The sequence below is a fragment of the Nesoenas mayeri genome (genome assembly GCF_963082525.1).
Source record: "Nesoenas mayeri genome assembly, chromosome: 1".
Lineage (NCBI taxonomy): Eukaryota > Metazoa > Chordata > Aves > Columbiformes > Columbidae > Nesoenas > Nesoenas mayeri.
Window position 1 is genome coordinate 213,438,187 of NC_137541.1, and position 26,352 is coordinate 213,464,538.

A 26,352-nucleotide genomic window follows, 5' to 3' on the forward strand; every position below is an offset into this window, starting at 1 on the left:
CAGGCCGGAGCCACCCTGCCCGGTGGCACCGTCACCCCCGCCAGCCCCGGCTCGGGCCGGGAAGCGGCAGCGGGAACAAAGGCGGGTTGTGGCGGCGCCAGCCCTCGGCCCTTCCGGCCGCGGCCACACAAGGGGCCCGTGTCCCCAGCAGCGGGGCCCCCCGGCCCCCCCGGATCCGGCCGCCGGCCAGCACGTGCCGGCAGCCCGCGGGGGCGGCGAGCGCGGCCGAGCAGCGGGGCTGCGGCCGGTCCCTCGCTGCCGCCGTCACTGCCCTCAGCCCTTGGCCGCGGGGTCCCCAGGACGTGCCAGCGCTGCAGCCCCCGGGTGTGGGGACACGGGGACATGGGGACACTGGGCCGTGGACTCTGCCTGCAGCTCTGGGGTGGGGCAGCACAGGGCACAGCCCGCGCTGGGGTGGCCGGGGGCTCCCTGGGAGGGACGTTGTTCCTGCGGCCCCCGTGCCCACCCCTGCAATGCCCCATCCCCAATGTCCCCATGGCCACCCTGTGCAATGTCCCCATTCCTATCCCCTGCAATGTCCCCATCCCCAACATCCCCATGGCCACCCTGTGCAATGTCCCCATTACTATCCCCTGCAATGTCCCCATCCCCAACATCCCCATAGCCACTGGCTGCAATGTCCCCATTCCTATCCCCTGCAGTGTCCCCATTCCTATCCCCTGCAATGCCCCATCCCAAAATGTTCCCATTGCCACCCCCTGCAATGTCCCCATGGCTACCCCATGCAATGTCCCCATTCCTATTCCCTGCAATGTCAGCATCCCCAATGTCCCCATGGCCAACCTGTGTCATGTCCCCTTCCCCAAGGTCCCTATGGCCACCCCATGCAGTGTCCCCATTCCTATTCCCTGCAATGTCCGCATCCCCAATGTCCCCATCCCCAGTGTCCCTATGGCCACCCCATGCAACGTCCCCATGGTCACCCCGTGCCGTGTCCCCGAGCCGGGGAGCTCAGCACTGGCCCCGAGCAGACATGAGGTGGCCGGGGTCGTGCTGGCTGTGTCAGGGACACCCCGGTTAGACACCCCGGCAGCAGCAGCGCTGCCACCAGCACCCTGTGCTCAGCCCTGGCGGGGCGAGGGGCCCCAGCCCAGCTCAGACAGGGCCACCCGTGTCCCCCAGGGTGGCCACAGGGGTGTCCCCATGCTGGGGATGGTGGGCGCGCGCGGGAGAGCACAGGAGACGCGGGGCCTGGGCAGGTGTCTTTATTGGACAAGAAGCAAGATGGGGAGCGGCTGGTCACAGGCGAGTCCCACTGCCCCCGCGGCCCCGCGCAGGCTCCTCGGCACGGCCCGGCTGCGCTGCGGCCAGGGCTGGGCGTCCCGGCGCTGCCCCGGGGAACCGGCGACGCTGCGCTGGGCCGGGCTCCCCAAACACCCCCCAGGAGACCCCGCGGCAGGACGGGGCCAGCGCCGGGGCGCTGGGGTGCTGGGGGCGGCCGAGCGCTGGGGTTGGCACAGGGGGCTGGGAGCCCTCGTCCCCATGGGGCGCTGGGGGGTGGCAGGTCCCTGTGGGGTGCTGGGAGCAGGAGGGGGTTCAGCCCCCCCGGTGTCCCCTTCTCAGGATGCGTTGCTCTGTGCCAGGACCGCAGAGGCGTCACCTGAAAGCAAATGGGGCCGGGGGTCCCGCGGGAGCCCCCAGGGCGGACGCCCAGTTAGTGCAAACGAGGTCTGTATTATTAAAGCTGGCGGCTTCGGGCTGGCGGCCCCGGTGCCACCATCCCCGGGGGGCAGCGAGGCGCGGGGGGGGCGGGGGCAGCATCGTCTCTGAGCGGCCGCCCCGTCACAAGAGGACGCAGGGCTTCTTGGGCTTGGCCGGGGCGGGGTTGAGCACGGCCCGCACCGCCTCGATGAACACATCCTTGATGCCCTCCTGGTTGAGCGCCGAGCACTCCAGGTACTTGACGGCGCGGATCTGCTTGGACAGGCTGATCCCTTGCTGGGTGGTGATGGGCGCCTGGTTCTGCTCCTTGAGCCGCTTCATGGTCTCGGGGTTGTTTCTCAGATCCTTCTTGGTGCCGACGAGCAGGATGGGCACGCTGGGGCAGTGGTGGCACACCTCCGGGTACCACTTGTGCTTGACGTTCTCGTAGGAGGGCGGGCTGGCGATGGAGAAGCAGATGATGAAGACGTTGGTCTGGGGGTAGGAAAGCGTCCGCAGGCGGTCGTACTCCTCCTGGCCAGCCGTGTCCCACAGGTTTAAGTTAATAGTCCTGCCGTCCACCGTGTTCTGGGCGCTGTAGTTGTCGAAGACGGTGGGGATGTACTCCTTGGGGAAGGCATTGGTGGTGTAGCAGATGAGCAGGCAGGTCTTCCCCACCGCCCCGTCGCCCACCACCACGCACTTGATGCTCTGCATCCCCGCGGCTCGGCGTCCCTCGCGTCCTCCGTCAGCAGCCTGCGGGGAGGGGACAGCGTCAGGGAGGGGACACGCCGGGGGGCACCGTGGTCCCCCTGCGCGGGCAGCCCGAGGCAGGAGGGTGCAGAGGGGCAGGTCACACTCGGCTCCCCCATATCCCATAACCCGGGTGAGCCTGCGGCCACTCGTGTCCCCCCTGGCAGCCCCACAGTGGGCAAGAACCTGAGACCCCCGAGGGGGAACGGCAGCCCCGACCCAGCACTGTCACGCTGCCGTTGGCTGCTCCTCAGGGAACGTCCCTGCAGCAGCGCAGGCAGGACACTCAGCCACAGCGGCGACAAGCAGGGGGGCCATGGGGGACAATGGAGCTGGAGCGTTTCCCCTGCCCTGGTGTGGGAAGAGGTGACAGGAACGGGCCTGTCTGTGCTTCAGGTGCCTGATGGGAGCCCTGGTCACTGCCCGTGCTGAGCACAGTCACCGAGGTTTGTGTTGGAGGGACCTTCCCAGCTCCCCAGTCCCCTACCATGAGCAGGGACATCTGCACCAGCTCAGGGTGCTCAGAGCCCGTCCAGCCTGGCCTGGGATGTCTCAGGGATGGTTCAGCCACCACCTCTCTGGCCAACCTGGGCCAGGCTCTCACCACCCTCAGGGCAACAATTCCTCATATCCAGCCTCAATCTCCCTCCTTTAGTTTAACCCATCATCCCTTGTCCTGTCACAACAGGCCCTGCTCAAAAGTCTGTCCCCATCTTTCTCATCAGCCCCTTCTAAGTCCGGAAAGGCCGCACTAAGGTCTCCTGGAGCTTCTGTTCTCCAGCTGAACACCCCAACTCTCAGCCTGTCCCCAGCAGAGCTGTTCCAGCCTCGGGTCACTCCTGGGGTGCTCTGGCCCCTCTCCACAGCTCCATGTGTGTCTGCGCTGCGCCCCGTGCTCCCCGCACGCCCCGGCCCCTGCGGCACCGCAGGCCGAGCTGGCGCGGCCGTCGGGGCTGATGTCGGCTCCGGCAGCTGTTTGTCCCCGTTTGCCTTCCTCAGGTTCCCTCTGCAATTGCCATTAAGGGCCACATCCTGCTCCCTTCCTGCTGCAGCCGGGGGAGCTGGGAGTGACCCCCTCGGGGGGCCGGCAGCCGCTTCCCCGCCACTGCCTGCCCTGAAGGGTTTGTCACCGCGGCGGCGATACCGGCGGCGGCTCGTGAGCCGCAGGGCTGGGCAGAGGCGGCGGGGGGGAAACAGGGATGCTGCATCGGCCCACAGCCCCAAACCGGGGTAAAACCCCTCCCCAGAGCCCCAAAGTGGGGGAACACCCTCCCCAGGGCCCCAGGCTGGGGGTCCCCACGGCTGGGGATGCGGAAGGGGCGACGTCCCCCCAGGAGCCCCCGGCGGGTCCCTGCCCCCTCGCATGGGGAAGTCGCTCTTCCTCTTCCCGCCCTGCCAGCGGCTTCCTGCGCGGGGGCCGCGCCGTGCCCCCCGCCGCCCGGCGCCCGCCTGCCCGCTGCCCCGGCGCTGCGCAGCCGCCCAGCACCGCGCCTCAGTTTCCCCGCTGCAGACGCGCTGCGGGGCGGGGGCTGCGGGTGCCGGCCGTGCGGGTCACACGGCGGGAGCAGCCCCGGCACGGGCAGCCCTGCCCGCCGCAGGACGGCGACGGCGGCAGCGCCAGGGCCGCTCGCACTGCGCGGGGTGGCGGGAGGGTCACAAAGGAACATGCTGCCTTCAGCCTCAATTTGCTCCCCGCTTTGGTTGCAAACACGGCCCCCGGGGGTTCCCAGCACCCAGGCACAGCGCCCAGGGCTGGGGGATCGCTGGAGGTGCAGAGACCAGCGGTAGACAGGACACACAGCACGGGCAGGACACACAGCACGGACAGGACACACAGCACGGACAGGACACACAGCATGGGCAGGACACACAGCATGGGCAGGACACACAGCACGGACAGGACACACAGCATGGGCAGGACACACAGCACGGGCAGGACACACAGCACGGACAGGACACACAGCACGGACAGGACACACAGCATGGGCAGGACACACAGCATGGGCAGGACACACAGCACGGACAGGACACACAGCATGGGCAGGACACACAGCACGGGCAGGACACACAGCACGGACAGGACACACAGCACGGGCAGGACACACAGCACGGGCAGGACACACAGCACGGACAGGACACACAGCACGGGCAGGACACACAGCACGGACAGGACACACAACATGGACAGGACACACAGCACGGGCAGGACACACAGCATGGACAGGACACACAACATGGACAGGACACACAGCACGGGCAGGACACACAGCACGGGCAGGACACACAGCACGGACAGGACACACAACACGGACAGGACACACAGCACGGACAGGACACACAGCACGGACAGGACACACAGCGTGGACAGGACACACAGCATGGGCAGGACACACAGCGTGGACAGGACACACAGCACGGACAGGACACACAGCACGGACAGGACACACAACATGGACAGGACACACAGCATGGACAGGACACACAGATCGGACAGGACACACAGCGCGGGCAGGACACACAGCGCGGACAGAGGGACGCATGCTGGGGTCTGTAGGGCTCAGAGCAGCCATAGGAGTTCAGGGCAATGGGAGAAGGGGCAGGGGCTGTGAGCAGGATCAGGGCGATGTTCAGCTGGAGAACAGAAGCTCTGGGGAGACCTTAGTGCGGCCTTTCTGGGCTTAAAAGGGGCCATAAGAAAGATGGGGACAGATTTTGAGCAGGGCCTGTTGTGACAGGACAAGGGGTGATGGGTTAAACTAAAGGAGGGAGATTCAGGCTGGATATAAGGAATTGTTGCCCTGAGGGTGGTGAGAGCCTGGCCCAGGTTGGCCAGAGAGGTGGTGGCTGAACCATCCCTGAGACATCCCAGGCCAGGCTGGACGGGGTCTGAGCACCCTGAGCTGTGACGATGTCCCTGCCATGGCAGGGGGGGCACTGGGGGAGCTGGGAAGGTCCCTCAACCATAACCACCTGTGATGGTCACAGGGGGAGCAGGAACAGGATGAGGGAAGCATGAGCAGGGTGATGGGGACACGAACAACAGGGTGATGGGGACACGAACAGGGTGATGACCTGGCTGAGCTGTTGGGACCCGGTTGGGACCATCTGACCCAGTTGGGGCCAGTCTGGCCCAGTTTGTGCTCGCTGACCTGGTTTCAGCATCTTTCCCCCTCGTTGCACACAGGGCTCGGGGGGCCACGGGCCCCGCTGTCCCTCGGCCCCCGGGTGGCTGGCGGTGCTGTGGGTTTCTTTCCCCCTTTTTGGATGAGATTGAGTAGAAGGAGGGATGGCAAAAATGAGAATTTTCCTGGAAAGCTGTTTTGGTTGGTGTTTGAGGTTCAATTCTCCGCTCGCCCGAGGCCGCAGGCGCGGGGTCACCAGAGCCACAACCAGCCCCTCCCCGGCACAAACCACCCCCAGCTGCGCTTCGCTTTGGGAAAATGGGGTGAGGGGCAGCACCCCAGAGCAGGAGCCACCGACGGTGCCCCACGAGTCCCCATCAGGCTCCTGCTGCCCCCGTGGCCACAGGCACCCCAGTGTCCCCGTGGGCACCCCAAGGTCCCCGTAGCTGTTTGGGGCTGGGCTGTGGCACACGGCGGGGGGTCCCTGCTGCCCCCCAGGCTGGGGTCTCCCAGTTGCCCGGACCAGCTGATGCTGTGACGTCGGGGATCCCCCCGGGCTGGCGCTGTGACACCGGGTGTCCCCCAGGTCCTGGGTGCCAGCCGGGGTCACCCAGCCGAGGTGGCAGCGAGAGGGGTCCCACAGCACCACCAGACCCCAGTTTGCTGCCCTGAGAGGGGCCACCGGGGTCCTGGGGACACGCCGTGGGCACAGCAGCCGGGGGGACATGGCTGGAGCCCATCGCTGTCTATAAACACCGGGGGAGGGCCGCGGGCGGGAAGAGCCACCAGAGCTGGGGACAACAGTGGGGCAGGAGCCGCGGGGGAGCTGCTGCGGCCACGAGCGGGGGCGAGGGGCGGCTCTGCCAGGGGACAGGGACCAAGCGGAGTCCCCATCTGCAGCCCCCATCCCACGAGGAGCGGGGTGGTCCCCAAGCACCAGCCACGGCCCCGCCACGCTGGGACACGGCACCGGTCACACCGAGCACAAACCCCGCACCCCCAAACCAGCCGTGGGGCCACGGGCGCCCAGCGGCACCGTCCCCATGATGGGACGGGCCCGGCCGAGCCAGCGGCGCTGCCGGGGAGGCGACGGGGACACGGGGACAAGCGGAAACACTCGTGCCCCTGAGAGCATCATTGCGGCTATGGGGATGGAGGAAGAGCGGGCAGGGGACCGGGGACACTTCCCCATGGCCCGGGGCGGCGATGCCACCGGGCAGCAGCAGACGCGGGTGCTGGCACCGGAGTGAGGCTGCTCGCGCCATCGCCGGGACCGTGGAGTTGGGGGCACAGTGTCACCACGAGGGGACCCCGGGCACGGCCATGTCACCCGTGTGACCTGCGCGCTGAGGACGGGGCTCGGCGCAGACCCAGCCCCGCAGCAGCCGGAGCCCCGGGCCCCGGTCGGTGCCAAGGAGCGGGACGTGGGCAGCACGGGGGCTTTGGCTTCGGACCCCTTGCAGCTGCCCCCCCGCCACACCGACGCTGCCAGCTGCAGCCCCAGCCCCACGGGCACCCGTCCCCACAGCCCTGAGCTCCCTGTGGATGTGGAGGGTTGCAGGTGCCAGGGGGGCTGTGGGTGCCATGGGGATGGAGGGTGTCAAGGGGGCTGCGTGCACCCCCAACCTGCATCCATGTGGGGTCCGGCCCCCACCGCAAGACGGTGGGGGGAGGTGGGAGCCCCCGCGCATTGGGGCCAGGACCCCCTGGGCAGGACAGGGCGGGGGTTGCAGGGGGACAGGGTGACATCCCTGCCCATCCTGCCTGCACAAGCCCGGCTCTGTTCTCCGGACGCCCATGGCCGGCAGCTCCATTAACCCCTTCCAGCCCCCCCGAGACACCGGGGCGCGGGCGGCTTGTGGGGCCGGGGGCCACAGCCTGTGGGGGGCACCGGAGCCCCCAGGCTGCCCAGTCGCAGCCCCCAGGATTTGGGACGCGGGTGGACAATGGGGCTGCGGGTGGACAATGGGGCTGCGGGTGATGCGCCGTGACCTCCCCCAGTTGCCCCCCCCAGGACGGGAAAAGCGACTCACGTCCTGTGCGGCAGAAAGGGGAAGCAGAACCCGCTCCCCGCAGCCGGGGCAGCCCTGGGGGGTTTCCAACAGGGGCGCGGAGCAGCCGCCCCACGGGCTCCCGCCCCACGGCGCCCAAGCCCGACCAAAGCAAAGCCGGGCAGAGCTGCGCAGCAGGGCCTGCGCCCCACACCGCGCCCCACGCTGCGCCCCACGCCGTGTGCTGTGAACCACAGGCAGTGCACCCTGTGCCCCACACCCTGCACCCCACATCCTGCACCACAAACCGTGCATTACGAACTGTGCATTACGAACCGTGCATTACAAACCATGCATTACAAACTGTGCATTACGAACTGTGCATTATGAACTGTGCATTACGAACCGTGCATTACAAACCGTGCGTTACAAACTGTGCATTACGAACTGTGCGTTACGAACTGTGCAACACAAACCATGCTGCACGAACTGTGCACCCCACTCCTCGCATCATCGTGCACCGCGCCATGTGCACCCTGCGCCGCACACCTTGCACCCCACACTGCACCCTGCACCCCACATCCTGCACCACAAACTGTGCAACACGAACCGTGCACCGTGGACTGTGCACCCTACTCCCCACATCATCGTGCACCCCACATCCTGCACCAGGAACCGTGCACCCCCCTCCCCACATCACGCACCCCATCCTGTGCACCCTGCGCCCCACATGCTGCACTGCACACCCTGCCCAGCGCTGTGCGGATCAGCCCCTGCATCACACCCTGCACCCCACAGCCTGCGCCCCACAGCGCGGGCAGCAGGACAGACGCCGTGTCCCGGCCGCCTGGGGCTGCGGGGACAGCCGGGGCCCCTCCGGCTCTGCGGGGGGAGCAGCACACGCGGCCCCGGCGCTGCCGCCACCCCAGCGGGCAGAGAGGAAACCAATGCAATCTGCCAGTACGGAGCGGGGACCCGCGGGGCTGAGCGGGCGGTGTGTGCCGTGGCGGGGTTCGGTGCTGGCACGGCCGGCATGGGCGCGCTGCCGCCGCTGCCCCCGGTGCTGCCGTTGCGGCTGAAATAACCTCCACCTGCAATAACCTCCCCGCTGAGTCGCAGGGTTTGATTTTCCTCATTTTCCAGCTGCAGGCTCGTCCTGACTCATTTCCTCATTTTATTTCCCTCCTGGCCAGTGAGCTGAGGGACAGAGGGATGGACAGAGGGAGGGACAGAGGGATGGGGGATGGATGGATGGTGGATGAGGGGATGGATGGTTGGGTAGATGGTTGGATGGAGGATGGATGGCTGGGTGGATGGATAGAGGATGGAGGGATGATGAGGGGTGGATGGATGTTGGATGAATGGGTGATGGATGATGGACAGATGAATGGATGATGGATGGTGGATGGTGGAATGGATGGATGGTTGATATATGAATGGGTGGTTGGATGGATGATGGATGGGTGGCTAATGAATGATGAATGGGTGGATGGATGGATGGATGATGGAAGTTGGATGGATGGTTGGGTGGATGGGTGATGGGTGGATGGTTCGATGTGGGATGGATGGATGGATGGGTGAATGGATGGATGGATGATGGCTGGATGGTTCAATGGGGGATGGAGGGATGGGTGGATGTATGATGGCTGGTTGGATGGATGGATGATGGACGGATGGGTGGTTGGATGGATGGATGATGGATGGGTGGGTGGATGGATGATGGATGGATGGGTGAGTGGGTGGCTGATGGATGGATGGTTCGATGTGGGATGGATGGATGGATGGGTGAATGGATGGATGGATGATGGCTGGATGGTTCAATGGGGGATGGAGGGATGGGTGGATGTATGATGGGTGGTTGGATGGATGGATGATGGACGGATGGGTGGTTGGATGGATGGATGATGGATGGGTGGGTGGATGGATGATGGATGGATGGGTGGGTGGGTGGCTGATGGATGGATGGGAGGTTGGGTGGATGGATGATGAGTGGATGGATGGTTGGATGGGTAGATGGATGATGGATGGATGGGTGGTTGGGTGGTTGATGGGTGGATGGGTGGATGAGTGGTTGATGGGTGGATGGGTGGATGGGACCAGCCAGCCCAGGCCACACTCTGTGGCCCCACAGTGACGCACCAGCCCAGCACCGCTCACAGCGCCGGCAGAGGCGCAGCCCAGCACCACGTCACGCACACCAGCACCGGCCAGTTTGGCACCTCTCACCGCCTCGGTGACACCAAATCTCTGGGCGTGGGATGCCCGCACGCACCACCCCATCCCCACCGCCTGCACCGCAGCCCCGAGCCCCGAGCTGTGCTGGCCCGGCAGCTCCCGGCAGCGCCAGGAACAGCCTCACAGTCGTGGATGCTCCTGCTGCCCACGGTCCCGCGCCAGCCCCACCGAAACAGCCACCGCGGTGCAGCCCTGGCAGCAGGGACGGGTGACGTCCCCATGTGTCACCATCCATTGCACCAGCGGTGCTTTGGCAGCTGCTGCTTCCACCGACACAAGAGCAGGGGACCCAGCACCTCTGGGTGAGGTGGGTGCAGCAGGCGGTGCAGCGCAGCGCAGTGCAGTGCAGTGCAGTGCGCAGTGCGTACAGTGCCCAGTGGGGCGCCCCCTGGCGTGCAGCGCAGCCCGTGCAGCGCTGGGACACGGTGCCGCGCTCGGCGGGTCACGCAGTGAGCGGGGACGGCGGGGACGGCGGGGACAGCGAGGACAGCGCCGGTGCAGTGACCCCGGGAAGGGGTCGGGGGGCCGGGCCGGTTCTGTCCCCGTTCTGTCCCGGTTCTGTCCTAGCTCCCCGGGCCCCTGGGGCAGCGTCCCCGGTCCCCCCGAACCGCAGCGCCCCGGAGCTCCGGCAGCCCCGTCATCCCGGATTCCGTTAACCCCGTTATTCCGAGTCCTGTTAACGTCGTTATCCCAGGGTCCCGTTAGTTCCATTATCCCGGGGTCCCGTTAGTCCCGTTAACCTGAGTCCCGTTAACCCCGCTATGCCGGGTCCCGTTAGTCCCGTTAACCCTAGTCCCGTTAACACCGTTATCCGGGGTCCCGTTAGTCCCGTTAACCCTAGTCCCGTTAACCTCGTTATCCCGGGTCCCGCTAAGCCCGTTATCCCGGGTCCCGTTAGTCCCATTATCCCGGGTCCCGTTAGTCCCGTTATCCCGGGTCCCGGCAGCCGCCGTCCCGCCCCGGGCGGGTCCCGGCGCTCCGGTCCCCGCTGCTCCCCCCGGCCCGGCCCCCCCAGCCCGTGCGGGTCCCCCGGCCCCACTCACCCCCGGGCATGGCGCGGCGGGGCCGGGCGGCAGCGGTGGGAGGAGGAGGAGGGAGGAGGAAGAAGAAGGAGGAAGGGGAGGAAGGGGAGGAAGTCAAGTCCGCAGCCGCCTCCTCCCGCCGCCCCGGGCGGTCCCGCGGAGAAACTTCCCCCGCCCCGCCCGGTCCCCGCCCGGTCCCCCGCCCGCCGCTTCCTCCCGGCCCGGGGTGGGGGGTCCCGGGGGTGCGGCCCCTGCGCCCCTCGGCATCGCCCCGCGCTCCGGCCCCGACCCCGAGCCCTCGGCTCCCGGGGCGGGTCCGGCTGCACCCCCAGGGTGCGGGACACGGGGTCCAGCCCCGGCCGGGGATGCAGGAGCCCGGGCTGGGGGTGCAGGACACAAGTGTTGGGGCGGCACAGGAGTGCACCCCATCTCCAGCCGGGCTGCGGGGCCGGGGGGGCTGCAGCAGGGTCAGGACCGGCCCCCCTTGTGTCCCGGAGCCCCACGGGGCCGGGTTGGCGAGAAGTGCTGGGGGGTCCTGGCTGGCGGGGACGGGGACAGTGGTGGGGACAGGGACAGGCTGGGGGGGCGAGGAGGGAGGAAGCCGCAAGGGGTCCCTGGGGTCGTGGGGGGGTGGCAGCCGCTCTCGGGGTCTGGGTGCGGAGAGGTGGGGACGGAGTGACAGGAGAGTTGGGAACCAAGCAGAACCCCCAAGGAGCAGCAGCGGGGGCCCAGAACCCCCTGAGCAGGGTCCCAGAACCCCCCGAGCAGGGTCCCCGGTAACCCCCCCGAGCAGGGTCAGGGCCAGAGGACACCCCGGTGCCGCAGGGAACCTTCCAAGGGCCAAGTCCCCCAAGCTGGGGGTCCCGCAAGGTCCAGGTCTCCCCAGCACCCCCGAGGGTCCCCGGTAACCCCAGGGCGGGGGGTCTCCTGGGGGACACCCGGCTGCGGGAGGGCAGTGGCAGGTGAGGCTGTTCATGGGGGGTGAGTGTGTCTGTCCCCGTCCCGGTCCGTGTGTGTCACAGCCGCGGGGGCTCTGCAGACACGGGACCCCCAGCCCGGGGCAGTGGGGCTGGGACCCCTGGGCCCCCTGCCTGGAAACCAGCGCAGAGCTGCTGGGGGCTGGGGGGGCGGGATCCCCAGCCCCACTTTCCATACCGGGTGGCCGCGGGCCCTGGCGGCTCCGGTGGCTCCAATGGCAGCGGCTCAGCGCTGCTGGGCAGCGATGCCAGCAGGAGCACATGGCCCCGGGGGGTGTTGCATCCCTGGGGGTGTCAGTGCGGAGCAGCCTGGGCCCTGCTGGGGGCAACCGTGTGGCTGCGTCCTGCCGAGCTGGGGCGCTCTGGTGAGGCGGGTGCTCCAAAACCCGGGGTGCTCCAAAACCCGGGGTGCTCCAAAACCCGGGACGCTCCAAAACCCGGGGCGCTCCAAAACCCGGCGTGCTCCAAAACCCGGCGTGCTCCAAAACCCGGGGCGCTCCGGCAAGCTGGGTGCCCCGGAATCCTCATCTGGGTGCTCCTGCTGCGGCGGGGGTTGGGCTGGGTGAGCCTTCGAGGTCCCTTCAACCTCGGATTCTGTGACAAGTCTTCCCCGGGGCTGCGGGCGGTCGGGGTGCCGGTGTGCCGGGCGGGCCGGGGTGCCGGTGTCACTGTTGGGCCGGGGTGCCGGTGTCACTGGCCGCCCGGGGTGCCGGTGTCACTGTTGGGCTGGGGGTGCCGGTGTCACTGGTGGGCCGGGGTGCCGGTGTCCCGGGGGGGCCGGGGTGCCGGTGTCACGGGCGGGCTGGGGTGCCGGTGTCACTGTTGGGCTGGGGGTGCCGGTGTCACGGGCGGGCCGGGGTGCCGGTGTCACGGGGGGGCCGGGGTGCCGGTGTCACTGTTGGGCTGGGGGTGCCGGTGTCACTGTTGGGCCGGGGTGCCGGTGTCACTGGCGAGCCGGGGTGCCGGTGTCACTGGCGGGCTGGGGGTGCCGGTGTCACTGTTGGGCTGGGGGTGCCGGTGTCACTGGCGGGCTGGGGGTGCCAGTGTCACTGTTGGGCCGGGGTGCCGGTGTCACTGGCGGGCCGGGGTGCCGGTGTCACTGTTGGGCTGGGGGTGCCGGTGTCACGGGGGGGCCGGGGTGCCGGTGTCACTGTTGGGCCGGGGTGCCGGTGTCACTGGCCGCCCGGGGTGCCGGTGTCACTGTTGGGCTGGGGGTGCCGGTGTCACTGGCGGGCTGGGGGTGCCAGTGTCACTGTTGGGCCGGGGTGCCGGTGTCACTGGCGGGCCGGGGTGCCGGTGTCACTGGCGGGCCGGGGTGCCGGTGTCACTGGCGGGCTGGGGGTGCCGGTGTCACTGTTGGGCTGGGGGTGCCGGTGTCACTGGCGGGCTGGGGGTGCCGGTGTCACTGTTGGGCCGGGGTGCCGGTGTCACTGGCGGGCCGGGGTGCCGGTGTCACTGTTGGGCTGGGGGTGCCGGTGTCACTGTTGGGCTGGGGGTGCCGGTGTCACTGGCGGGCTGGGGGTGCCGGTGTCACGGGGGGGCCGAGGTGCCGGTGTCACTGGCGGGCTGGGGGTGCCGGTGTCTCCCCTCCGGGCGCGGCCGCAGCCGCTCCTGTCGCGCTTCCGCCCCGCGCCGGCGGCCCCGCGCACGTCTCCCCTGCGGCCGCCAGAGGCCGCTGCGGCCCAGCGGCGCGCGCGGGATGGGGAAGCGGGGGGCGTGGCCAGCTGCCCGCGGCTGATTGGCCGGGCGGCGGCGCGGGGCGGTGCCCACTGGCGGAGAGCCCGGCGTGGCTCCGCCCCCTGTCAGCGAGCGCGCGGCGGCGGCGCCAAGACCCGGTGCGCAGCGGGGGGGGGGCTGGGCGAGACCACCGCGGCGGGGGGGGGGGCGGGGGTGTCCCGGGAGAGACCATTGGTGAGGAGCGGTGGGGGGAAGGAGCGCAGCGGGGAGAGGTTACCGCAGGGCGGGGCGGGGGGGCAGGGTTGTCCCGGTAGAGCCCACTGCTGAGGAGCACGGGGGGAGAGCGGGGTTGTCCCGGTAGAGCCCACTGCCGAGGAGAACGGGGGGAGCAGGGCTCTCCCGGGAGAGACCACTGCGGCGCGGGGGGGGGAGGCTCCCCGGGAGAGCTCACTGCGGGGGGCGGGGGGGCGGTCCGGGGCTGTTTCCGGGGCGGGCGGCGGCCGGAGCGGGTCCCGGGCCGGAGCGGTTCCCGGGCGGGCGCGGCGCGGGCTGACGGGCGCTCCCTGCAGCTGCTGGCGGCCCCGGACGGCGGAGCCCAGCGCAGGCGAAGGGCCGGGCCCGGCGGCGTTGCCCATGCCGAGGAGGAGCTGACAGCGGCGGGGACATGGATCTGCGGGCGGGACTGGCGCTGTGGCTGCTCTGCGGGCTCCTGCTGCAGCCCGGCCGGGCCGAGCGGCCGCCCGGGCCCCACCTGGACGAGACCCCCATCGCAGGTGAGACCGGCGGGACCCCCGGCGGGACCCCCGGCGGGACCCCCAGCGGCCCCCCGGCCCGCTTGCCGGGGCCGCAACGGCCGCTGCCCGAGGCTGCCGCGGGGTGCCCCGTGTGCTCGGTGTCCCCGCGGCTCCTCAGCCCCGGTGGCTCCGGGCAGGTCCCCCCAGTCCCGCGAACCGGCCCCGACTCCGTGTTGGGGCGAGTTCTGTGGGTTTTGAGGCGGTTCCTGGTGGGTTCGGGTGCGCGTTGCCGTCCCGGCCGCGCTCCGGGCCCCGCGGCGCTCGGGCCGAGGGTCGGAGCACCACAAATAATCCGCGTTTGGTTTGCGATGGGCGCTTTGCGGGCGCGTGGATGTTGGCGCGGGCGTTCGGCCGCTCTGCGCCCCGCTCCGCGGTTCCAGGGACCTTCTCAGGTGGGCGAGCGCTCCCGCGGGCTGTGTGAGCCCGGCCTGCCTGAGCCCGGCCTGCCTGAGCCCGGCCTGGCGGAGCTGCGCCCGCTCCTCAGCCCCGCGGGAGGAGGCAGCGGAGCCCTGACACGGCTGCTCGTTGTCCTGCCGCTTCCCTCCCTCTGCCCCGAACCGGGCGGGGGAGCCCCAGCTGGCCGGGCCGGGTGCGGTCCCGCGGGGCCGGCAGCCCCAGCAGCCGGCCCCGCAGCCCCAGCAGCCGGCCTCGCAGCCCCAGCAGCCGGCCCCGCAGCCCCAGCAGCCGGCCCCGCAGCCCCAGCAGCCGGCCCCGCAGCCCCAGCAGCCGGCCCCGCAGCCCCAGCAGCCGGCCCCGCAGCCCCAGCACCCGGCCCGGCAGCCGGGGCAGCCGCCGCGGGCTCTGCTGTGTGTTGTGTCCTTGTCGCGGCCCCGAGGTCAGAGCTGCTAGAACGTGAGGGACAGAAACCCGAGCGTTGTTCTGCTCTGAGGGTCCCACCGGCGGCGGGACGGGGAGGGGCAGTGGGACATGGGGAAAAGGTTCTTCCCCAGAGGTGCTGGACACTGAACAGGCTCCCAGGGAGGTGTCACGGCCCCACTGACAGTGTTCAACAAGAGACTGGACACCGTCCTCAGACACACGGGGTGACCTGCGGGGTGTCCTGTGCAGGGACAGCAGTTGGACTCCGTGATCTGCGGGTCCCTCCAGCTCAGGACACTGTGGTTCTGCGGCGGTTCGGGTCGTTACAACGCAGCAGGGAGCACCGGGCACCCCGGTGTTCGGTGCCCCGGCGCCGGGCGGGTTTTGGCTCCGGGCTGGCGCAGGTGTGGGCGGCCGCGCTGGCACGGATCAGAGTGCCGTGACCGCGTTGCCAAGAGGAGATTTCTCCGTGTACGGAGCCGGTTGGTGAGAACAGGGCACGTCCCTGGAGCCGCCGTATCGGGCGAGCCATCGGGAACTCGGCGTCTGGTTCCTGGGCAGGCGGATTGTTTCATCACGGCAGCGTGGTGATTTATGTCGCTGTGTGACTCGCCTTTTTTTGTTTGTTTTACACTCAACGCTGAGCTGCAGGCGAGTTGTTCTGTGGGGAGCTGCTCTTTATGCCCCCCATGCACAATCCCGAGCCCTCCGGCCCCTTCTGCCCGTGGAGGAAACTGGATCTCCAGTGGAGCCAGGTTTGTGCCTCCCAGGAATTTCCAGAGCGGTTATTTTTGGAGGCCCCGCAGGACCGGCCCTGGTGATTCAGCTGCTCGCTTGCTCCTCTCTGAGCAGAGCACAGACCTGAAACGCTGAATAAAATCACCTACAGGTGGGGTTTTCCTGCACAACGGGGACTTTTTTTTTAACAAGTTGGGTTGCAAAACCCGCAGAGCAGCACATGGGACCGTGCCAGGGCTGCAGCCCAAAATGTGTGGTCAAGAAGGGATTTATTCGCTCGAAGCGGCCCTGGCTGGGAAAGTTCGGCGCTCGCTGCTCTCTGCTAATGCAGCTTAATGTGTCCTCAGAGATCCCTGGGCCATTTGCTTTTCAGCTTTGGGAGCTGCTGCTGGCAGGTCGGTGAATATTGTAACAACAGGACGCTGTTCTGCACACACAGAATGAGGAGTATCCCCAGCACAGGACACTGTTCTGCACACACAGAATGAGGAGTATCCCCAGCACAGGACACTGTTCTGCACACACAGAATGAGGAGTATCCCCAGCACAGGACGCTGTTCTGCACACACAGAATGAGGAGTATCCCCAGCACAGGACACTGTTCTGCACACACAGAATGAGGAGTATCCCCAGCACAGGACACTGTTCCACACACAAAATCTGGGTTGCACTCTCCCCACTGTAGGTTTTCTTCACTTCTGCAAAGTGAAAGGGTCTATTTCTGGTGCATTTTTCACAAGTGAAAGGGTTCCTTTTCCTTTGTGCATGATTTTAACCATAAAACGCGCAGCGCGGTGCCCTTTCCCCGCGCAGGGGGCATCTCAGGAGATGCAGGAAGGTGTTTGCAGAGCAGACTCCCGAGTCACGGCAGCGTTCGCTCATCGCTTGGATTCCTGCACGCGATGCATCGCCGCCTTCATCCAACATTAGTACGTGTTTCTCACTCCTAAGATTGATTTTTTCACGTAAAACATGTCGTTTTGCCCACGGAGAAAAGTTCAGAGTTGATGAGCAACGCAGACAGCTTTTGCCCAGTGTTGCGTGCCGGAGCGCTTGGCGCGGGCAGGCCTGGGCCCGGCCGGCGCGGTGCCGCACGATGTGCCGGCGGCCACCGGCAGCACCCGCTGTCATTGTTTGCACCCGCCGCCGGTTATTTGTAGTGGGGATTGGTTATTTGTAACGGGGATTGGTTATTTTTAGCAGGGATTGGTTATTTTTGATGGGGATCGGTCGCAGCCCCCTGTCCCTCGTGCGCCCCCTTAGAGGGCAGGGAGGCTCCTGGCGGTTCTTACCAATGTTCCTGCGGGTGCTGGTTGTTTGCCCTCTCTGGGCTTGCTGCGGTGCCAGCTGTGCGGACCCGACTCCTTTAACGCAGGTGTTGTTCGTGTTTCTCCTGGCAATCTCCACATGGGGTCATGGGGAGTGTTTGGCCAAAGTTTGACATGCGTCTCGGTTGAAAGTTTTGAGATTGGTAGCCTGTTTTTCACCAAACCGCGTTCACCGGCGCAGCGTGGGTGCCGCTCTGCTCTTTTCGGCGCGTTGCACGGTGAAGCATTGATGCTGTAGCACCGGCGATGTGCAGAACACCGGCTCTGGGTGACCAGGATGAATTCCCGTTCCATTAACTGTGGTGAACTCCTGCTCCGTCTGCGCACAATGACGTGGAAACGGTGCAAATCCGCATCCCCCTGAGCCTTGTTCAGTGTAACTTAATCTCGTGCTGTGGTACAACCGCTGCTCCTTCCCATCCCGCTCTCGGTTCCTTGCTCAGGATGTTCCTGGGGTGGTTTTGCTGCTGTTGGGGTTGTGTTTGGCAGGTGCGGGTGTTACCCAGCCCGGTTCGGGGTGTCACCAGGACGCAGGTTACAGAGATGTTCAGGTGGTATCAAAGGAAAACCCAACAAGGTCTGCTCACAGTTATCACCTTTGGACCTGAAAACAAGGGGGGGTGTTGTTGAACGAACCGAGTGTGATGGGAGCTACAGCCGCAGGTGTTTAACTGAAGATTAATGTGATGGGGGGGAAATGTTAATGTCTGGCGGAGGATGCTGTGTCCAAGGCCTCCTGTGCTTGTCGCCCCCAGACACGGGGTATTATTGAGAATTGACCTTTGCCACAGAATGTCTCGCTTGGAAAGTGCTTGTTCTGGGTTTGGAAATGACGGTGCAGTGTTCTGGCCCGTGGGGAGGACGGGACTCGGCGATCGTGCGCGATGGGGACAGACGCCTGGTTACTTCTTTACCCGCCGACTCAAACAACGTCATGGCGGGTTCCTCGGGTAACTGAACACGTTGGCGCGTTGGTTTGGTGCTGCTGAAGCCAGCGTCGCGCACCACGCTGCCAAACTTCACCTTCAGCCTCTGTTCCTTTGCCAGAGCTCCGATGCAGCCGCCGCAGCAATGAGGTGCGTCCAGGAGCCGCCTGGTTTGCAGCCGGGAGCTCGGCGTCAAACCTGCGCTGGTGACTGGGGTTCTGTCTGTCCGGCCGCTCTCTGCTGTTCCGTCCCCTCCGCTGCCGTGTAAACGACCGCTGCAGGATTTAATCCTTTTCTGGGGTGTTGGGACCCCCCGAATCCTCCGCAGCGTTGGGCAGGAGCGCGACCCACAGCGGGCTCGTCCGAACGCGCCTCCCTGTACCATCCGGAGCCGCGCAGACCTGCTGTGCTTTGCACCAACAGCTGCTTCACAGGGTTTGGTCTCCAGGACCGGTTCCCCTGAGCAGACGCTGCACACGCGAGTAGCTTTGGGGAGGACAAGTAGTTTTGGAGAATACGGAGAAAACTCTGCCAGGGAGTAGCCGGTGTCCTTTCCCAGCCGAGCTGGGAGCCCCGGCGGGTCGCACAGCCCGTAGCTCGTGTAGGAATGCGGCTCATCTCGAGGAATCGCTGTTCTGAGAGCTGGACGATTGTCTTTGGCACCGTTGTGGCCTCGTGGAGCGGAGACGGGGCTGCACGGACCTGGTGCGATTGGCCTGCGGATCTGTCCCTGCGCCGCCCGGGGACCTGCGGCCACGCTCAGCTGCACCGCAACACGAGTTTGATCATGTTGTAGTGATTTATTTCTGTGAAAAGCTGCTTTCCTGGTGCTCTGCCGAGCAGCGCTGGTGGCGGGGCGGCCGTGCTGGCGCTGAGCTCTTGGGGTTTGGGGCAATCTTTAACATTTCAGTTCAGAAAACATCTTCTAAACCCAGCTGCTGTGGATCAGCTATGAAAAGATTCATCCATGAGATCCAGTCACCATGCTGCAGTGTTAGGTTAATAAAGCTCACGGTGAGAATACAGCAGCATAGAGTATGAACACAATGCATTCAGTTCTATAGTAAGTTCCCAGAAGTGTGCTTGCGGCCCATCTCATTCAACTGAGGCACTGCCGGCTTTAAATATTCACTCGTCTTCTTGGCATACGTAATGTGTAAGAATAGTTTCTTATTTGCTTCCCCAAAATAAAGAGGAGCTTTCAGCTGGCAGCGTTCACTCGGGGGTTGTGCCGCTGCAGACACACACAAGCAAAGCTCGTGTTCAGGTTTCTGGGATCTGCATGGAAAACAGCCCCAGAGACGCCGTTTTATCCCCAAATCCTGGTTTCTGCTCCATCTCTGTCCTCCCGTTCTCCTAAAAGGGTTTCCAGCGGCCCCGGGGTTCCCCGAGCCCCGATTCTGGGTCACCCTCAGCTGCTCCAGTGTAACCGGCATTTTGGTTTTGAAAGTCCGGATTGCACAACCTATTAGCGTTGAAAGAACTGTTTACTTCGTTAATCAGCTTCACTTGGAAAACAAAGCTGGAGTGGGGGATATAAAGGCGGCAGCGGGCGGAGCGAGCTGGGGTGGTACGCTGGTCATTACCGGGGTTCCCGCCGGTGGGGTGTGCGGAGCCACCCGTGTGCCCGCTGGCGCTGGAGAGGAGCCGGGACGTGGTTTTGGCCGCTGTCAGACACCGGAGCTGGCGGGGGGGACTCGCTCGCCCTCGCTGCGTCACGGCCGGCACTATTAATACCGGGATTTTGGCTCGTTTGTGCTCTTGTGTTGCAGGTGCAGCCGCGGACCTGCTGCCTCCCAGTGCAGGGCGGCTGGGGCTGCAGATCACAGAGACCCAGGATGTGAGGAGTTGAAGGGCCCTGGAAAGCTCATCCAGTGCAATCCCCCCATGGAGCAGGAACACCCAGATGAGGTTACACAGGAAGGTGTCCAGGCGGGTTGGAATGTCTGCACAGAAGGAGACTCCACAACCCCCCTGGGCAGCCTGGGCCAGGCTCTGACACCCTCACCAGGAACAAGTTTCTTCTCCTCTTTCAGTGGAACCTCCTGTGTTCTAGTTTGCACCCATTGCCCCTTGTCCTGTCCCTGGTTGTCACCAGCAGAGCCTGGCTCCATCCTCCTGACACTCCCCCTTTCCATATTGATCCCCAGCAATGAGTCCCCCCTCCGTGTCCTCTTGTCCAGCTCCAGAGCCCCAGCTCCCTCAGCCTTTCCTCACACGGGAGATGCTCCACTCCCTGCAGCATCTTGGTGGCTGCGCTGGACTCTCTGCAGCAGTTCCCTGTCCTGCTGGAACTGAGGGGCCACAGCTGGACACAAGATTCCAGGTGTGGTCTCCCCAGGGCAGAGCAGAGGGGCAGGAGAACCTCTCTAATGTAAATGTGGTGTGTGTGGGCAGCGTCTGTCCCGCCTGCCTCTTGTCTCCCTGGCACGGGTCAGTTTCTCCTTCACCTTCATTTTAAGCAACTCCTGCGTGGCTCATTTTCTGGCACACAAAACACGAGTCCAAGGATTCGGTCCCCGGTGTGATCCTCTTGCTCCTCGGGGCTGGCAGACAGAAGGTTCTTCAGCGTGAACAGCGAGTCTGTGCCGCTGCCACCAAGTTTGGTGTCTTGGTTTCACGGGGAGTGGTTGGGGTCCCGCTCTGTGCACAACAACGTTGGAGTTTCTCGAAGAGAAGTGTTAAGAGATAAACCTGATCTTGCGGGTGTTCAGTGCGGTTTGTAGTTGATTTTGGTAAATACGAGTGGAGCTTTACAGCTTCACATTTTAGCAAGTCCAGTTTACCAAGTAGCACGAAGCAAAGAGTATATTGAAAATCACACGACCGTATGTCTCTAAATGGTTCATTATATTGAGTGTGCATCTACTGAAGCTGAATGATCAATAGTGAACCTGAATTGGGCTGGTGCACTGACCTATGAGCAGTAAAACCATGGCCACTGAGTTAGCAGGGAGAGCTCAGAGTTTCTTTAGAAGCGCTGCTGTGGTGCTTATATTCTCACAATTGTTGCGTAATCCTTACAATTTTTAGACATTTTTACAATACATCTATACTAAAAAATAATTAATGGAGTTAGTGATAATTGATTAGTTTCTTGCCTACAGTACATCAGTGAATTAATAAACCAAGTGCTCTGCTTCCAAAGTGTTATTATTGCTGAACCTCCCGTCTCCCTCTTGTCGCGCAGGAGGATCTGAAAAACACCCCCTGGTTCTGCAGATGGTCAGTTGGTTAATGACTTTTGTAACTTAATCAGAGTGTTCATTAATTGGGCAGCCAAGAGGCACGTCCCGGTGCTGAAGGGTCGGGTGCCGAACAGATTGGGAACCAGCAAAACGTATTTAATAATACAAGCATCGGCTTTGATCAAAGAGATGATGGGAGTCCAATTCCTTCTTAAAGCGGCAGTGCAGAGCGGCAGCCGCGGGCCGATGGCGCCGGTGGCGTTTGTTAGCAAACAGCGCTCACGCTGCATATTCTGCAAGAAAAGGCGCTGTTTTCGGAGCCGAGTGGCTCTTACATCCCCAAAGGTCAGTTTAATTCATTCCTTCAGGGTTTGGTGCCTGAAATTCTGCGATTGTCAGAGGCCAGAAACGTCATAAACACAAGAACTCGAGGAATGTTCCGTTCTGAGTCGCAGGCGAGCAGCTCTGGTGGAACAGCCGCTCTGGTTAAACCGGGCCTTGCAGAAGGGAGGAATAATTGGGGATTAAAGCGTGTGTCAGGTTTGTGACAGCGCCAGTGCATCGTGAACGGCAGAGTAGCCTAAGAAAGCTGGATTTCCCTTGGTACAGACAGACGCAGGGTAAAACCTCTTCTTTTGAGGGGGAGAAATAATGTCTGACAAGATTATTTCCCGAGTAGCTGCTGTTATTAACGCCACCCGAGTGGCTTTGGTTCAACTGCTTTGCAGTTTTAAGGCAACAGTCAATGCGTGTCACGTTGTGAGAAGCTGCGGGATTCGGGGCGCGGGAGGAGCCCCCACAACAGTCGGCTGTTGGGCTGTTGTTGTTCTTGGTCCCGCGGGTGTTGGAGCTCGTTGCTCAGGGATCAAACCAGGGTGTCCTCACAGGGACTTGGAGCTTTCCACCGGTTTCTGGTGTCCCTGCGGTGGGCCGGGGTCTGGGCTGTCCTCTCTGCAGTGGTGCCGGCTGCCCAGGGGAAAAACAAACAGAACTCCCACATCATCTGTGTGGAAATGATGATTCAAGATCATCTCCGAGCTCTTTGGACAGGAGCTGCTGACTCGGTGTTGCTTGTTATTTCATGGTGTATCTGTTATTTGAACTCCAAAATGATAAGTGATCAGGAAAGCAGGGATCTGGAAAGCAGGACGTGTCTGTGCCCTGGTTTGTGAACCTCGTGCACTGGGCAGTTCTACAGGGGGATCTGCCCGGCTGGATCAACGCGCTGAGGCCAACGGTCTGAGGGGCAACAAGGCCAAGTGGCGGGTCCTGCGCTGGGGTCACACCAACCCCATGGACGCTGCAGCTGGGGAACAGCGGCTGGAAAAGGCCCTGGGGGTGTTGGTGGCAGCGGCTGAACATGAGCCAGCGTGTGCCCAGGTGGCCAAGAGGCCACCAGCATCCTGGCTGGTACCAGCACTGGGGTGGCCAGCGGGACCAGGGCAGTGACCGTCCCTGTGCTGGGACCTGGGGGGACAAACCCAAACCCTGGGGCAGTTCTGGGCCCCTCAGCTCGGGGCTCAAAATGGCGGCACCAAAATCCCCTCAGTGCACGAAATGGTGGCGCCAGTGGCACCAAAACCACCTGAGGGCTGAAGAAAGGTCTTGAGGTGCTGGAGTGAGTGGAGAGAAGGGAACGGAGCTGGTGAGGGGCTGGAGCACAATGTGATGGAGACTGAGGGACCTGGGGGTTCAGCTGGAGAGCAGGAGCTGAGGGGAGACCTTCTGATCTCTGAACTGCCTGAAAGGAGCTTGGAGCCAGGGGGGTCGGGCTCTGCTCCCCAGGAACAAGCGCCAGGAGCAGAGGAAACGGCCTCAAGTTGCGCCAGGGGAGGTTGAGGTTGGATGTGGGAACAATTTCTTCCCCAAAGGGCTGTGGGGCATTGGAACAGGCTGCCCAGGGCAGTGCTGGAGTCACCAGCCCTGGAGGGCTGGACAGACGGACATGAGGTTCTCAGGACATGGGGCAGCGACAGGGCTGGGGAATGGGTGGACTCCATGATCTTGAGGGGCTTTTCCAACCAAAATGATCCTGTGTTTCTATGGCCGTGATCTCTGGAACCCAGGGAAGTGCTTCCTGTCCTGTGGAACATCGGGGTGTCTCAGGACTGGTCCTAATGAACATCGAGGTGTCTCAGGACTGGCCCTGTGGGTTATTGGGGTGTCTCTGGACCGCGGCAGCACCGCGGTGCCGAGCACCCATCCCGTGGTGCTGCACTGCGGGCATTGCTCTGCTCTCTCTGGTTTCTCGTGTTTCCTGAAGATCTGTTCTCAGTGCTTGGCAGATAATCAGTTTTTGCTGTTTCTCACTTGTTTCAGCTTGCTTTAGCGTCGTCAAAGAGGTGGAAGGGGCATTTGGGGGCACTGTCGCCCCCTCCCACGCTCAGGCCGCTGAGTTGTGCGTTGTGCTCACAGCTGCTGTGAGCAGTGGGAGGTGACAGCTCTTGGCGGTTTTTTTCTCCCACCTCTTTTTCTTTTATATATTTTTTTTTCCTTCTTGATAAAGGAGAAAATGTGTTTCCTGGCTGTGTGGCTTGGTGAGGGTGAGGCTCACCCTTTGTAATGTAGAAGCTGTATCTTAATCTCAATGCTCCTGCGCCATTCCTGCAGAGATCGGTATCTTCAGCTGGTCCTTTCATCTCTTCACCCCTGTTAGACGGGGGAGCTGCTCTCTGGAGGTACCTGTTCCCATCTGTGGGTTATCAGGGAGCTTTAATCAGCTGGGGACTGTCCCTTCTGCAGTGACAAGCGGCAGGGAGAGCTCAGGTCAGGCCACACTCCGTCCTCCCCTCCCGCTCGCCGCTCACGCTGCGGGTCGGACAACTTGTCCAACTGGTTTGTTTTTCATCTTGTAGCTATTTTCAGCCGCTCAGCCTAACAAGGTGAAATGTCTGGGATGCTTTTCTGTTCCCTGGGCCTGCTGTGAGGAGACAGGCGGCGTCCCCGCCGCCTCCCCGGCCCCTCCGCCTGTTTTCTGCTTGCACTGGTGTGGTGTAGGAACAATGGTCAATCTCTGCACAGGTACCCTGGGCACAGGGAGCCACTAATCCCAGCGTTGCCATCGCCCTGTCCCCCCTCCTGAGCTGCTGAGGCCGGGAGGATCCAGCACCTCGGCAAGAACTGATTTAACCAGGCTCTGTGTAGGGGGAGCAGCAAAACCGGCCAGGCTGCAACTGCGGGGACGTGGCTGCTCCACTCGGTTTGTGCCGAGAGCATCCATGCTGAAGTGGGGGGTGTCCAGGATGTGAGAGGAGCCACAGGGTCGTTTCAGTTGGAAGAGACCCTTGAATTCACTGAGTCCAACCATAACCCACCCCTGTCGCTGCCCCATGTCCTGAGAACCTCATGTCCGTCTATCCAGCCCTCCAGGGCTGGTGACTCCAGCACTGCCCTGGGCAGCCTGTTCCAATGCCCCACAGCCCTTTGGGGAAGAAATTGTTCCCACATCCAACCTCAACCTCCCCTGGGCAACTTGAGGCCGTTTCCTCTGCTCCTGGCGCTTGTTCCTGGGGAGCAGAGCCCGACCCCCCTGGCTCCAAGCTCCTTTCAGGCAGTTCAGAGATCAGGTCTCCCCTCAGCTCCTGTTCTCCAGCTGAACCCCCAGGTCCCTCAGTCTCCATCACACTTGTGCTCCAGCCCCTCACCAGCTCCGTTCCCTTCTCTCCACTCGCTCCAGCACCTCAAGGCCTTTCTTCAGCCCTCAGGTGATTTTGGTGCCACCAGCACTGCCATTTGGTGCACTGAAGTGATTTTGCTGTCCCTGGTGCTGCCATTTTGTGCACTGAGGTGATTTGGTGCCACTCATGCTGCCATTTTGTGCACTGAGGTGATTTGGTGCCACTCATGCTGCCATTTTGTGCACTGAGGTGATTTGGTGCCACTCATGCCGCCATTTTGTGCACTGAGGTGATCCCGCCACCCCTGGTGCCGACATTTTGAGCCCTGAGCTGAGGGGCCCAAAACTGCCCCCAGGATTTGAGTTTTGGCCTCATTTCACCTCACCTCTTCTTTTGCTGTTACGGTTGTACTTATGATTCCTCTGGGCTTGGGAGATTAATTTTTAATACAAACCCAACTGTTGCTCCATGTTTAGAGTCCAGAGCGGACCGGTGAGCAAAGGTGGTTTCTCTGCAGCGTGTGCTGGAACGTCACTGCAAACTTCTCAGAGTTCCTGGCGATCTCCAGTATGTTTAACCTCATCGTACTGTAGGTTGCGGAAGCACTAGTCGCCCTGTTTCAAATGAAGGATTAAATTGCAGAGATATTGTCATGCAGGAAGTCATCTGGCAGAGCTGGGACTTGGACCCTCTCACAAATGTGAGCTCGGTGGGACATCCATCATCTCCGGGCACGGCGGAGGAGCCGTTCCTACCGCGGGATTTGCTCGAGACTGGGTTGGCTTGGCAAGTACATTTAGCGCCTTGATGTGAATCTGTTTGTGCGCGGGTCAGGCGGCCCCACAGCAGCGCTCCCGCACCTCCCGAAACCAGTCCCATGGAGGAGCAGCCGGGGGGCGAATACAGCGCTTCTCGCAGGCTGTGCTCATGGGGGAAGCCACGCAGTATCCACGGTTTAAAGAGGAGATGAAGCTACTGGAGAGGGTGCAGAGGCCGTGGAGCTGGTGAAGGTTTGGAGATGAAGCCGCGTGAGCAGCGGCTGCAGTCCCTGGGTTTGCTCAGCTGGAGCAGAGCAGCCTGAGCGCAGAGCTCATGGGCTGCAGGTTCCTCAGCAGGAGCAGGAGGGGCAGGCTGAGCTCTGCTCTGGGACAGGGACAGAGCCCAGGGAGCGGCAGCAGATGTGCCAGGGGGGCAGTGGGACATGAGGAAAAGGTTCTTCCCCAGAGGTGCTGGACACTGAACAGGCTCCCAGGGAGGGGTCACAGCCCCACCTGACCGTGTTCAACAAGGGACTGGACACCGTCCTCAGGCACACGGGGTGACCTGCGGGGTGTCCTGTGCAGGGACAGCAGTTGGACTCCATGATCTGTGGGTCCCTCCAGCTCAGGACACTGTGGTTCTGTGACACTTGAATCTCAAAGCCAGACATGGGCTTCTTGTCAAGCCAGTCCCTGCTGAAGGCAGATGAAAGGGCTGGATTGGGGTGTGAAATATTCATTATCC

The 26,352-nt window shown here is 63.8% G+C and overlaps 2 protein-coding genes across 8 annotated transcripts in view; one reads left to right on the plus strand and one right to left on the minus strand.

Moving 5' to 3' along the window:
* Positions 1-714: 714 nt before the first annotated feature.
* On the minus strand, positions 715-10,934 carry RHOG (ras homolog family member G). The gene is made up of 2 exons (XM_080352265.1): positions 10,807-10,934; positions 715-2,418 (listed from the first exon to the last, which is right to left on the minus strand). Exon 2 carries the CDS (start codon positions 2,377-2,379, stop codon positions 1,804-1,806), a length of 576 nt encoding a protein of 191 aa, XP_080208391.1. The 5' UTR covers positions 2,380-2,418; positions 10,807-10,934; the 3' UTR covers positions 715-1,803.
* A 2,589-nt stretch (positions 10,935-13,523) lies between these two features.
* Positions 13,524-26,352, plus strand: part of STIM1 (stromal interaction molecule 1) — an 88,679-nt gene continuing 75,850 nt past the window's right edge. For 6 of the 7 annotated variants that reach the window (XM_080339026.1, XM_080339028.1, XM_080339027.1 and 3 more), the window contains exons 1-2: positions 13,552-13,597; positions 14,009-14,212. In XM_080339026.1, coding sequence (XP_080195152.1) covers positions 14,104-14,212 — 109 coding nt within the window. In that variant the 5' untranslated portion in view covers positions 13,552-13,597; positions 14,009-14,103. Of the gene's footprint in view, positions 13,598-14,008; positions 14,213-26,352 lie in introns of all 7 variants that reach the window. The other variant, XM_080339030.1, reaches the window with a different exon arrangement.